Source organism: Hetaerina americana, unplaced genomic scaffold, assembly GCF_022747635.1.
Source record: "Hetaerina americana unplaced genomic scaffold, ioHetAmer1.1.p SCAF_10, whole genome shotgun sequence".
Taxonomy (NCBI): Eukaryota; Metazoa; Arthropoda; class Insecta; order Odonata; family Calopterygidae; genus Hetaerina; species Hetaerina americana.
In genome coordinates, this window is record NW_027286070.1 from 58,766,474 (window position 1) to 58,780,940 (window position 14,467).

At 33.2% G+C, this 14,467-nt stretch overlaps 1 protein-coding gene across 5 annotated transcripts in view; it reads right to left on the reverse strand.

Annotated features, from left to right (window-relative positions):
* MRP (Multidrug-Resistance like Protein 1) overlaps nt 1-14,467 on the reverse strand; it is a 60,830-nt gene that overhangs the window by 26,802 nt on the left and 19,561 nt on the right. For 4 of the 5 annotated variants that reach the window (XM_071598725.1, XM_071598724.1, XM_071598723.1 and 1 more), the window contains exons 14-21: nt 14,317-14,401; nt 13,892-14,085; nt 13,634-13,810; nt 11,365-11,532; nt 11,056-11,242; nt 9,760-9,901; nt 9,543-9,666; nt 7,303-7,507 (exon numbers count right to left, since the gene is read on the reverse strand). In XM_071598725.1, the coding sequence (XP_071454826.1) occupies nt 7,303-7,507; nt 9,543-9,666; nt 9,760-9,901; nt 11,056-11,242; nt 11,365-11,532; nt 13,634-13,810; nt 13,892-14,085; nt 14,317-14,401 (1,282 nt within the window). The remainder of the gene's footprint in view (nt 1-7,302; nt 7,508-9,542; nt 9,667-9,759; nt 9,902-11,055; nt 11,243-11,364; nt 11,533-13,633; nt 13,811-13,891; nt 14,086-14,316; nt 14,402-14,467) is intronic. The other variant, XM_071598726.1, reaches the window with a different exon arrangement.

Below are 14,467 nucleotides of genomic sequence, written 5' to 3' on the forward strand. Positions count from 1 at the left end.
GACATAATCATTGTCAATTCGTTAAAAATAAAATTGAAATGATAAATTATCACACAAACAAAAATTAAAAAAAATTAAAAGGCAAAAATGGTGAATTTCATCAAAAAGTCATTTTTGATAGATTACATTGCAAAAAACCAAAACATGCCAAGATTCCTTAAAGTTTGAAATATCACACATTTTATTGATGAACAATTCCCATAGTAGTAGGCTATTATGCCATGATTTAATCAATCATTCCAAAGAGTGATCAATTAAAGCAATGGAAATAAGAAATATAATGTTCCGAAATGAGATTTACCAATTGGCAATGAGTGCCTTGAATAGGTAATCATGTAAATGTAAGACAATTGATCAACCTAAAAAATGCATGTTTTTATCATTACTACTCTGAATGACAAGCATGCTCAATGTTCATACGAGGGTTGCTATTTATATCTTGATCCTTGACTTTAGGCAATATCTGATGTTACCATCTGAAAGTTTGACCCTTTTAACACTAACTTTCTTCTGAACATTTTTTGTTGGATCATAACTTGTGTTGTTTACAGTGACTCGAGTACTTTGTCTAAGCAAAAAATGGAGCTAACTCGTGAGCACTTTCGTGCGATGATTTTTACGACTTTCAACGTGGATTATTAAGACAGGAGAGCATCAACTCAACTTATTCCCACTTTTGGCAATGAAGCCCCATCCTTTGCCACTGTGAAATGCTAGTATAACGAATTTCATCAAAGCCACCATTCTCTCAGCGGCCAAAGTCAAGAAGGTCATTCAAAATCAGTTGTTGTGCCAGAAAACATTGATACTGTGCAAGAACTAGTTACGGAAGATCGTCATGTGACTTATCGCGAGATTGAGGCAAACTTTGGGATTAGTATGATGAGCATCAATAAGATATTGCATGAACATTTAGCTGTGAAAAACATTTGATCACATTGGATCCTGCATATTATGACAAAAGCTCGAAAAGATGCTCACATTGATTGGTGCAAAGAAATGCTCAAGAAATACAATTGCAGTGTATCAAAGGCTGTGTATAACATTTACACAGGTGACAATTCTTGGATCTATGCGTATGGGCTAGAAAAAAAAACAGCAATCTACTGCATGAGTCTTCCAAGACGAGCCAAATCCAACAAAAGTGATTTGAGCACGAAGCATATCAAAGCAAGTGATTTCCTGTTTCTTCGAAATAACTGTACATGTGACAACCATACCATTAGAGCACCGTAGAACCGTGGATTTTGAATGGTACACAAACATTTGTTTGCCAGAAGTGCTGGGTGAAATATGGAAAAAAGATGCCGCAACAAAGGATCATTCCTCACCATGACAATGCAAGCTCTCACAGATTGGCAGATACAACTACCTATTTGACTGGCCAAAATGTCAAATTGATGGGTCATCTTCCATACAGCCCTGACTTAGCACCAAATGAATTCTTTCTATTCCCATTTATCAAGGAAAAATTTTGTGGCCAACGCTTTTCCGTGCTTGAAGAAGCCATTGATGCATTCAAATGCCATGTTTTGGAGTTATGCTAAACTGAGTGGAAAAAGTGTTACGAAAATTGGTACAAGCGCAAGCAAAAGTTTATTGATAATCATGGCTTGTACATCGAAATATAAGAAAGCCATTTTCAACAACAAATTACTGTTTTTTCATTATTAGGCTGAAAATATAAATAGCAACCCTTGTACGGATATGAATTTAATATGCATTCATCACAATTTTATGCTCTGGGGGATATTAATATGAGTGTTGATAAGAGTTAAGTTAAAACCAATAGCCATCATATCACTTACCAATGGTATTTTAATAACCAAATTTAGCATATTAACAACATAATCTAAGTTTACGGTCTCGGCTTTTTCGTTATCCAACCTAATCTTAATAAATCATATTTTTTCTATTGCAATGTATTGTACTTAAACAGAAATAAGTGGATGGATGGAATATAAATTTTTTGTCTCCATTGGCTCAACACCTGCTACCAGTTCATTTGCCTGTGGTGTCTAATTATAATGGAAAATACATGACATGAGAACACATTGAATCTTCATTCTGTGTCCTTTTTCTTAGAGTTAATCAAGCAAAAATGGCACTATAAAATCTAATTGGATGGGAAATTGAAGGGTGGCAGAGGGAAAAAATACTTGAAATAAGGAATGTAATTTTATTTTAAAAAAGAAGTAGTGGTTGTAGTATTTTGGATAGGTTGAACTAAGACCAGAAAGCCCTAGTTGGGCATAATATAAGAGATGAAATGAGTTCAAGACTCCCATGTTCTTTGGATCAAAACTGTGCCACACCTTAAATTAACACAGGGAAATTCAACAATTTCAAAGTGTAAACACCATTTGTCTCAAATGGGATCCCAGTCAAGGCGAATGATTATTGCAAATTGAAATAGTTGTATTCTATAGCACATTATCAGATGACTCCATAAAAAGTTACTGTAATGGCATTTTCTGCAGTTTCTTGGAATCTAACAGAGGGAGTTTACTATTAATTATGAACTAACTCTTCACCAGGTCTCATATTTCAATGAAAATCAACAATTAGATAAATGAACTTGATAAATCGACAATGAATAACCTCATCTAAGGGTTTATACAAGGGATCATTTATGAAAGGAGTCAAACAAGGAATTAAAAAGAATTAAAATTCAGCCTCAGTAACTGCCACTGAAATGGGCTCAAATTGCAAGGAGAGGTGTGTAGTAGTTGGGCTCATAATTACGTGTTCAACTGATTTCCTGGAGCATATTTTATTCTTCATTTTTCCTTTTCATATATTTTCCAAAATATTTCATTACACTATGGATATCAATTAAATTAATTCAAAAAATGTCTTGGTGATCAAATTAAATAGCTTCAGGCATGATGTGGTGGAAATTGAATATAATGAATAACTGATAGTAGCACTTTTCCACTAGATAAAATTTATTTTCCAAATATATGCAAAATAAATTTTTTCCATTGGAAAAGTACTACTATCAGTTATTCATTATGTCTTCATGAATACTATATTTTTGATCTTTCATTTTGTTATTCTCCACAGACACAAGAATCTTCCCTTCTGCTACCTTATCCCTTCAATTCATATGAACATTGTTAATCAATATTGATAAATATGAATAAAAAACTGCCGAAGGAGAACAAAAATGATATATATGCATTAGAGTGAGAGAATAGTTGGGGAAATGTGTTGTTAAGATCAATACCACAAAACCATTTTTTATCAAGGTATTCTAATTCCATTTCTAGCCCCGGCAATTAAGTTTTTCCTTCTTAAGGCCCAGGAACAGGACTTTTAGAAAACCACCAACAAATATACACATACAATTGCTCATAGCAAGGGTTCAACATTCTTCATCTGGATTTTTATGTACTCATGAAGAAATTTGAGATCTAGTACCAAATTGAAATTACTGAAAAATCTATAAATGGAAAAGTTCATGACCATTTCAAACAGTTATTTGTGGCTCAGCTAAGTACCTGTTCATGAGCCAATGAGGAAAAAATTTATAAAGCTTGCAGATGCCAGAATCAATTGATTCAAAAAAGTATTTTTCCATTACACAGCATGTGACAACAACAGATTGTGGACCCCACTCTCATTGAGGGTGCATAATTCCTATACCACATTCTTCCTTTAGATGATATGTCCCTCCCTTACTCTGGTGACTGACTGGAAAGTTACATTTGTAAATATAATTAGCAGCATACCCTTTTTTACAACAAGACTTGGCAAGTTGGAAATATGCCTTAAGTGAATATCGCTAAATAAGTTGGAAAATTCCTCAAATAGAGCTACAAATTTTCGTAAATTTCTCAATCTCTAGTACCATTGCTTATGATTCAATCCTTTTACTGCCAGGTCATTTCAGGTAACCTGTGCAAAGACTGCCACGGTTATTTTCAGGAAGTTTGCAAGACTGTAGATTATTTCTAGCACTTAATTTTATTTAATTCATCTAGTTTTTTATCCAATGCTGAAGATATATTTGGGGCTTAGAGTCACGGAAGAATTATAGAGGTTGACTTTAATTTTTAGAAAGGAAAAAAATAACAAATTAATTGCAACATGTATGAAAAAAATCAATCTTTTATCTTTACTTTGCATTATTACTGGAAAAATGTTATTTCCACGCAATGAAATAGCATATTTCCTGCAGATAAAATTTAGTTCTCTCTTTGGTGTTGCATTTTCATGATGATTCATTAATTTTTGCAAAAGATATTAATATTTTACATGACTTTAACACACACACTCTCATCAGATGATACACAAATGCTTATGGATCCATCAGCTGTGAAGGCCTTTAATGCATTTAACACAGAGTTTTTGACAAAACCAAAAGTGGCAGGATATTAAGCCCTTCTGTCAAAATAATTAACCAATTGAAAATAAAGGAGGAAGGCAAGTTATTCATAAAAAATAAGGAAAAGTTAAAAGTTAGTCGCTGGCAATGGGATTTCCTCATAAACCTAAGGAAGCACCCCCCCGTGTAAATGTCTCTTATTATTTTGAATACCTGCCTGATCACTGGCAAGGGATTAACTTTTCCCGTAAATCATCATATCATGATGATTTACGGGAAATTATTATTATTCTCATCCATTTATTATTCTCATCCGGGAAATTCAAATTATTCTCATCCATTTTTTCCATTTATAGTGGTTTAAAAAAATCTTTTAAAGCTTCAGGAAATATTATTTAATATAGCCAGCCCATAGACTTCTGTTGTTAACTTAAAAAATACGAGAACTGAAGGCCTACTGATCTGCACTGCAAGAATAAGAGCAAGCTGTTGCAAGGCGCAATGTTACTCCACAAAATGATTTAATGGGCAAAATTATTGCTCCCGTTTTTTTTACTATATCCTGATACGCACGTAATTCAAGTAAGGGTGAACTGAAGCGATCTTTTTCATTCAAAATTTTTCTCTAACATGCAAAGTAGGTAAGAATCACCAGAGCGCCAATAAAAATATATATGTTTATCAATTGAGCAGTGCATTCAACTTTGAAACAATGCAATTAAAAAATTGCTACATGCAAACCTTAATGATGACATCATAGTTGATTTGATGATAATCCTAATGTACAGCCTGCTAACAATGTCTGGCTTAAATATGCAACTTTAAACATTAAAACTAGTTTTATGATACCACATAAACTATGCATTGTTTCTGTTAGTCAAAAAATTATGAAATCCACAGGTTTGCTCCATAAAATATAATAACAGCCACTGCTATACGTGCCATAAAATGAGTTTGGAGGTGACATTGAATTATAATAATAATTAATTGGTGTTATATGGATTGCCATAATGTGAAGTGTGCCAATTATTCCATCAAAAAGCTATTTTACTGTGCCTAAAAATTGTCGCACAATATGAGAATGCAGTTCATGTTCTCTGTCATTTCATGGATTTTCCAAATCACTGGACACCTTACATTCATATCAGAATAAACTATAATGCACTACAATATCTAAGGTATTTCACTAACAACAAATTAAAAACATAACTATAGTATTCACTGGTAGAAAAAACTTAATGTATCCAATTCTAAAATTAAACTCCAGGTCTAACATTAACACTATAAATAATTATCTGTCAGATATTAGTTGGCCAGTTATCTCTGATTTAATCTAGAGCTAAGGAGAAAAACTAAAAACAATGTTCTTACCAGCCATATCAAATATCTTTTCCCATACTTACATTTTTAAAGAAGCTCAGTACACATAAACATGAATACTTTACATCTCTGAATTGATTATTTTACAATTTTCCAGTTCAGTGAACTACTAACCATCAATGAGGTGATGACTCATATTAGATGATCGTTATTTTTTAAGGTTGTACTTCATTTTTAATATGCAAAGATAGCATTTCAAAATACATTTTATAATGAAATCAATGCAACAATGGTTTTACATAGTCTCTACCACTCATGATAAATTTTCTCCCACACCAAGTCACTTTTCAAAAACCAAGTTTTTTAATTTTTAGTTAGAGGAAATTTAAAAGGATGAAACAACACTAAAAAAATGGCAATTTAAAATAGGTAGGAAGGCAATCAAAACGAGGAAATAAAAATGCACACCTAAATAAAAATCATAGAAGTACTAAATTATAATTTTTTGACTCTTGACTAAAATTATGCAGTAAACAGGAACCTGATTTTTAAATTTAGGTCTTATAATTATCTCACACAATATGTCACATATTTCTGAAAATTCATTAAATTTTCTAACTTAATTCTGCCGCCACCACCACAACTGTCATTTTCTCAGGAAACAAATACAACCCCAGGGTTAAAATATGACTAACCATTCTTACATTTATTGGAAGTTTCACATCCCTAAAAACCGTTCCCATATAGATATAAATGCCCTAACATCATGCATGCAACATTAAAAATAGTACAAATATACAGGTGACTCCTATTCATTTTCAAGAAAGGAGGTCTTTTAAAATGAAGGAAATAAAAATATTTCTCTATCGCTGCAAAGCAACCAAAAGCGTATTTACAATTTTCTCTGACAGCCAGAATATTGCTTGATCAGCATGGGGTTTTATGTAGCCACTATGTAAGCTTAAACTGATGGCTTTCATTGTAATAGTATTTTACATAAATAAGTGAAAACATATGGATCAATCACCAATACATTCTAAAACCATGAACTAAACAACTTCTATACTGCCAGAGGCAAGCAAAATTTGCATAAAAATTGTAAAAAAATTAAAATCATGCCTTTGCAGGTAACATTCAAAAGACAAAAGAATGAATGAGAAAATCTAAGTTCATACACATTAATAAGCTCATTAAATAACAGGGGATAAAAATTTTAAAGCACTTAAAACCTAATGAAAACGGAATTTTTTCCAAAGAAAAACTTCCAAGATTCCTCAACAAGCATGTTGCACAATGTTGTTGAAGTATTACTGTATTCCTTGTATTAATTGTATCCCTTGATAAAGTAGGCCTTTATATTCTTGAGCCTGATGCTAAATTGCAAGCACACCTAAACAATAATTTAACCCACGAATCTAATCCATGCCACTAATCTCCAGCATGCCATGCAATAAATTTACTAGTGCCGTCAGTGCTTTATCAAAATATGAAGAAACGTTGCCTTATTATCTTGTATCATTTAAATAAAAATTCTAAATGATGGACTGGAATTAAGATCAATATATTCTGGCAACATTTTCATTGTTCATATACATATTCATCAGTGTCAAATAATGCTGTAATTGCAATGGAAGTAATAGAAATACACTTACCTTGACCAACTCCCAAGGCACCATATACACCCAAATACATATCCCTTCTACTGCTCTGAACAGTAGTATTATCATTTGACCAAGCAGAGAGCCAGAAGTTTGAACCAATTGAAAAGCCTTGGAATATCATATTCAACACAACTGTTGCCATTGACAAAAATATCCCAATGGACATCAAGTAATGGGAGTAGACAGACCACTTAACCTATAATGGAAGAGTACTTAATTTTAAATAACCCGTACATATCAAATTTAGCCAATAAATACATACAAATGTATACATTAGAGATTTGTTTACGGAAATCACCCTAAAGCTTATTGATTGATCCCTGCCACAGGGATATGAAAAAGAATTCACACAACATTTCCAGTAAACTTATACTACCAATTCAACGTGATGTTGCCCTCATCTATTTCTCTTTTAGCTCTTACATGGGAAATTCATCGTTAATTTCATTTAGACTAGTTGGAGTTGGAAACCATTTGTAGAGTGATAAATATTTTGGAAGATGCAAAAGAACATGAAGTATCAGTATATTTTAAAAACAGTAACTTTCCTCACAAGATGCAACAATACGCAACTTATAGGACAAATTTTGCAAAAGCTCAATTTTTTCAAATTGTTAGGGTATATTTTAACTTCTCTGCACAAATAAATTTGAATGTAGTTAGCTACCTACTTTACTGGCCTGATCCTCTCATCAATGCACTTCCAAGCTATCATGATGCATCCCTGAAGCCTGAGATGCACACAACCCTGCATTTATCTACAGCTAATGCTATTAATCATTATTCCTTAACACTTGAGATTGGTGATGCGGATGGAAATGAAACAATAGCCACATGAACTGGCACAACTAAGCAATTAAACAAAGTAGCATACTATTTGCTTAATCAACGTGGCATCTTTTTCCTATTTTTGCCTCTGTATGTTTTTATCTGACCAGAGACTTCTAATGAATCATCCCTGCCTGCAGTGGAGGCACTGGTATCACTTAAATCAGTTCAATTCTCTTAAAGACTTTTCTATCTCATAATCAAGTATGCCTGGACATAAGCTATTCCAATCTATGCCATCCTCCTGAGGTCCTAACTTGTTGGCCTTATATCTTTACCATATAGTCTCTGTTAGTATTCTTTTCATCTCTCTTGAATCTTTCCTTCTTCATTTAATAATTTTCCTGATGTATCTTCGATAATGTGCATGGAATTTCTCTTTCTACGTCCTGATGGTGCTTTCACCTTCCTGTACAGTGCTCACCCTTTCACTCCTTGTCACTGTGTCTTCCACCATGCTCCTTCCTCCCTATTAGTTTCCCACCTCAGTTTACTATCTGTCTTTTTGCACTTTCTCTTACCTAATTCCATGTTTACATTATTCCATCTCCTTTTCTCATCTATCTTTTTAATCATTTTGGCTGTAATCCATGTTTTCCTTTTCCCATAATTCCCATTTTTTTCTTCTACTACACCTGTCAAATAAATAAACAAGTCCCTGGCAGTTGATGCAATTGGATAACATGCGGTAATAATAATACTGTATTTTGAAAGAGTAATATATTTCTCACTGCTGACCTGCCTTCTTTAACGAATGAAATTTGTTTTGATTTTTCATTTCCCATTCTGCAATAAGCTTTTTTAAATGATGATATTGTGAAATTTATTTATAATAATTCCAGTAGGTTCCACTCTACTTTGTCATGCAGTCAGTCATCTTGAAAGACTGAAATAATATTTTTGCATCAAGCATACAAATTTTATAATTATTTAAGTCAAGCGCAAATTACCTTAGAGAGGATTGAAATGAATTAGCATCCTTGTTTTTCTCTAACATATGTGAACAAGAAAACAGCAAAATTATGCAATTTAGATAATTAACTAGGTCAACATCAGCCCATTTTGCTGGTAATTTGTACAAAATTGGAGCAAAAAATCTTTTGATTACTAACTGGTGTAATACATATTTCTGTATTATCCCCTCTTCATTTGGCCATTATATATTCACTAATATTATTACTCAATAAGTTAAAACTTTTACACAACTTAAAACAATCAAAATAAAAAACAAACTTTTGTACATCAAAGAAAATAAAAAAATGCACAAGTATAAAACAACTTTTTCGTTCCTAAACAAAATCTAATTTTTCTGAAATATGGTGCTATAAGATGCCAATTTTTTTCTCCAATCAGCTATTTAATAACGAATTTACACAGTTAAAATGAACAAAAACTGAACTTACCCTGCCAGTTTCTGCTTTCTCTGCTTCAATTAATTTCTCCCCCAGGTTTGGCTTTTTCTTTTCACCTTCCATTGCCAACACCTGTAAACTACCCGAGCTACTTGTATCAACTGATTTCTTCCTGCTAACAAAGTCCAAAAATTAGTTCATGAGGAAGCAATGACCCAAATAATGATGAAAAATTGGGAAATAATAACTTCATGGGTTCAACACACACCTGCTTAAAGACCCAGTTGGAGACCTTTGTCTTGAATCAGAAGATTCACTTTCTGATATCCTTGACTTTTGTGTTGAAAACTGCCTCTTGAATTCCTCCGATCCCATTGTGCTCTCTAGTTGCTGCTTGATCTCATCCAGTCCTGAATAAAAAAATGAAACAAGCATTTTTACTAAAGAATACTGTTCATGATACACAGTAATGTATAGAATTCCTTCCATTTACTGCAACATTTATAAATAAACCATACAATTATCAATTTCTCTGATCCTAATCCAGCAGAGTGGTACATAGCTATCAGTGTAAGTCGCGATCATTGAATAAATGAACCAACCACATTCTACCACCTAAATAAAAGCAGATACAGGGCCCACTTTCAAGGGATAGGGATCAGACTGGAGACACTAAGAATTTAAATCTTATAATTTAGCCATTTGCATCAAAGATGAATCCATTAAATCAATGCTCAACAGAAAGCCTGAAAATTGCTCAAAGGTGCAAGAAAATCACTATTGGGGGCTGAGTAACAAAATTATAAACTTCCTCAAAATAACAGAATAATGATTGAGTTATCTTTTCAGTAATGTGAATGACTGACACTCAAACAGCATTTGAACACTATTTAAACTAGAATTTTACTTATGAACATATTACCCATCTGCAAATGAAAGTTCGGAAATACTTCTTAAAATGTGCCAGAAACTATTTTTCAAACACGTATTCTAAGTTTCTTGTGTATTGTGGTCTTTTCCAAGAAGGTGAATATCCTGAAAATAGGGAGGGCAAATGAATAACAATGCATTTATCTCTCTCACCAGAGCCGATGCTTAGAAACTTTCAGGTTTGACTTAGTGCTTGAGAACAGCATTTCATCACTAGACTTTAGATGAGAAAAAAAATACAGAGAAGCAAGAGTAAAAATACATTGCTATTTCTCAAAGGTATAACAAAACTTGGAAAGATATTAGTACATGAGATGAACTGGAAAAAAATGTAATTCGGAGAAATAACTCTTTTTTATTTCTGAAAATTCAGTAGGCATCTTCCACTTAAGGGAACATACATAAATTGAGACATCCAACAAATTATGAAGTTAGACTTAAGGTGACCAAATTGCAACAAAAATCATTCTGACCAATAGATGCCTCCATAACAGGTGGAAAAACTGTATTAAAGCCAACTTATCCATTGAAACCACTGGAGGTACTACTGGAAGAGGTAGAAGTTGGCCTTCAAAGAAAGCCTGACACTCATCTTCCTTCTAGTTTTGCGGATTGCTCAGAATAACGGTCATACCTTCTTCAGCAATGCCTTCATCTTCTTCCACCTCCTGAAGATGATGCAGAAGGAATTCTGCAAATGCTCCCTTCTTCTGAAGTAGCTCCTTATATGTGCCATGCTCACTGATTTCACCACCTTTCATGACAATTATTTGATCCACATCTTGCAAGTATGTGATTCCATGGGTGACCAAAATACGAGTCTAAAAAGTATGGTAATTCCAATAAGTTTTTCAAAATTGCAAGAGTAAAATAATTAAAACAATTGAAGGATTCAGGTTGGATGAACCCTCTATGCATGCAAATAATGTAAACTCATCCCAACCTTTTTATTTAGGACTCCTTGAGGACCAATCACATTTTCGAAAATGTGCTTTCCCACATGACTATCCACTGCACTTAAAGGATCATCTAAGAAGTACATATCAGCATCATTATAAACTGCTCTTGCCAAGCTTACTCTCTGCTTTTGACCTCCACTAAGGTTAATCCCCTGAAAGATAAGTCAAGAGGATAGTTAAAGAGAATAAAAACTTGTAAAATTCAGCATTCAATTATATTTTGTGGAATGAAGGTCATCTGAAAAGAGTATCAAAATTGTTCTAAACACAATAATGAGGAAAATTACAGGATTATGATAAATTTCTTCAAGTTTTCAAACCACTAATTTCCGTTGTGATAATGATGATAGTGATAATCAATTTATTATACTAAGTATTCCATTTACAAAATGTGTCAGTGTGACATTTTATTTCTGCTATATAATTTTAATATTGTATTCAATACAATACACCTGGCAATATTGAGAAAGCATATAATAGTGAAAAACTGAGGAAATTGAAACGTGCAGCGCATTTTTTTATGCTGACATTAATAAATCAGAGCGTTTAAAAATAATCTGCCATTTTTCATTGGGCCATTCATTTTAAGACTAATCCCCAAACCCAACCTTTTCCTCATTTTCCTACCAAACACATCACCCTTTTTCCTAATTTTTCTCCAATGACTTTGCGATTTGATCAAGCATATTTCACCTGGATCATATTTCACTGCTTCACATGCGACTTGTATTAATGAAGTCAGCCCAAAACTATAGTTTCAGTTTTAAAAAGAGCCAGAAGACACCAGGGCCTTTGGCCAATATGAACTGATCTTGAGACTAAAGTGAAAAATCAAATGACAGAGAAAACATACTTTTTCACCAAATTTATTTGGTTTGATTCAACAGATTTCACTGGGATATATTGTAAAGACTACAATCACAACAGCGACTTTGTTCCACAAGTGTTTCGTAGGGTGCCCTAAGATTTGGAATTGGATATCCTCGAACAGTTATTGATTGTAATATGTTCATTCAACTCAAGTTCAACACTCAGCAACAAATTTTTTTTCCCCACTACTCTGCACATTTGCTCCAATAAAGGACCACATTTTTCACCCTTACCTTCCGTCACCCCTCCTCTACAAATGTCTCACTATTCCACCACCTCTCATTGACCTCAACCCCCTTCTCCCCATTTTACCACCCCCCTGATTTCTAATCGTCCCCTCATCACCCGTCCCTCTGTCAGAATTACTATAGTTTTACTTCCCACTAGTCACTGGTTCCCACAAAATAACCACTTACGTTTGAGCTCCAACTCACTCCCACCCATCAAGCTGTTTATAAAGCCAATGAGATCGTGGAAAAATTTAGAGCTATCTTTCGCAAGAGAAAACCATTAAAAATACAAACCGATAAGGAAAGTGATTTCCAATTTCAGTTGAGTGCAAAACATTCTGTCGTGAGAATGTATCTTATTACAAATTTGTAACTCATGATGCTGTATCATGGTGAAATGCTCGAACCAAACCAAATAAATTCTGTGGAAAACTATGTTCTCTCCCTCATTTGATGGTTTTACAAAACTTCCAGGGTGAAGCTTCACTCATTAAGGGTTATTAAATGCAAAATTTCAACTTTGAGCCAATCAAGTATACGGTCTCGGCTATCCCGTTTTTATTGCTTCAAGACCGTAGGTACGTTAATTTTATATTTACTTCAATCAGGATTCCTGATTTTAATATCATATTCCTAATTACCAGACAAAAATATAAAGAAATTATGGACCTCTACGAGAAAAAACACATAAATACCACCCTAAACTTCAAAAAAACAGTAGTTCAAGCAAATACAAGACCAAATTCCCAAAATTACCATTCAAATTCATGATTGTGGACCGCATATTATTAACTATTTCAGGATTACAGAATTGGGTTGAGTATTAATGATAAAAATGCTGTAAAAATCAAAAAGTCATTTCATGCTATTAAATACCATAAATCCAAGTTTTAAAAATTCCTTTTTAAAGGACTAAAATTCTATTTTAGGGAAGCTAGAGTTGGTAATATTTATTTCCAAGAGCCTCCAAAGATGCTGGATTGCTTAAGATACATGTATCCAGCATAATCTTTTCATGTCATACATTGGTAAAAATTATCAGCTTTGACTGTTGCATAAACAGATATCTGATGCAGTTATTACTGTGGTAGCATATATAGTAATTAGTATTACAGATATTATTATTATAAACATGTTTTTAATTATATCTAACCTTTTCACCAATCTCTGTTTGGTCTCCAGCAGGCAGCATGTCAAAGTCTGGCTTTAAGGCACATGCACTTATAATATGCTTGTATGTTGAACTGTTAAATTCTTTGCCAAATGTTATGTTATTACGCAATGTAGCATTTTGAATCCAGGCCTGCTGAGGAACATATGCTACTGATCCCTGAAAAAGAAACACATTATTACGATTGCAAATACTAATGTAATTGGTTGACACCTTCAAGTCCATGAAATAAATATATACCTTAGTGTTTATTTTCCCTGAAACTTTTTCCATTTCACCGAGTATTGCTGATATTAATGATGATTTTCCTGACCCAACACTGCCAACAACAGCAAGTAATCCACCTTTCTTCACGCGTAGATTAATACCTTTCAAGACATGATCTTCTTCAGGGTTCCAGGTAAAAGTGCCATTTTCAACTACAATTGGATCACCTACAAGATTAAACATTTACTCTGTTACTTTTTGAGTTATAATACACCACAATCCATCATTCAATGTAAAAATAAGAATCAGAATCTTAAATAACCTCAACAAAATGTGACTTTCCAATTGACTGTTACTGTTATCATTTATGTGATAATAATAAAACCAGACAGGCAGTTTAACATAGTGTATACACTTACTAATCAATAACAAACATTACATTGGAAAAAAACACCTACCTTCAGAATTGTCATGACTAACTGAAGTTAGGTCAAGTTCCTCAGAATTCATAAATTTGTTCATTCTTTTTACTGAAACACTGGCCTGAAAAGTACACATAAAGGAACTTGAAAGCATAAGTGTCAAAAGATAACTAATTTTAACATGAAC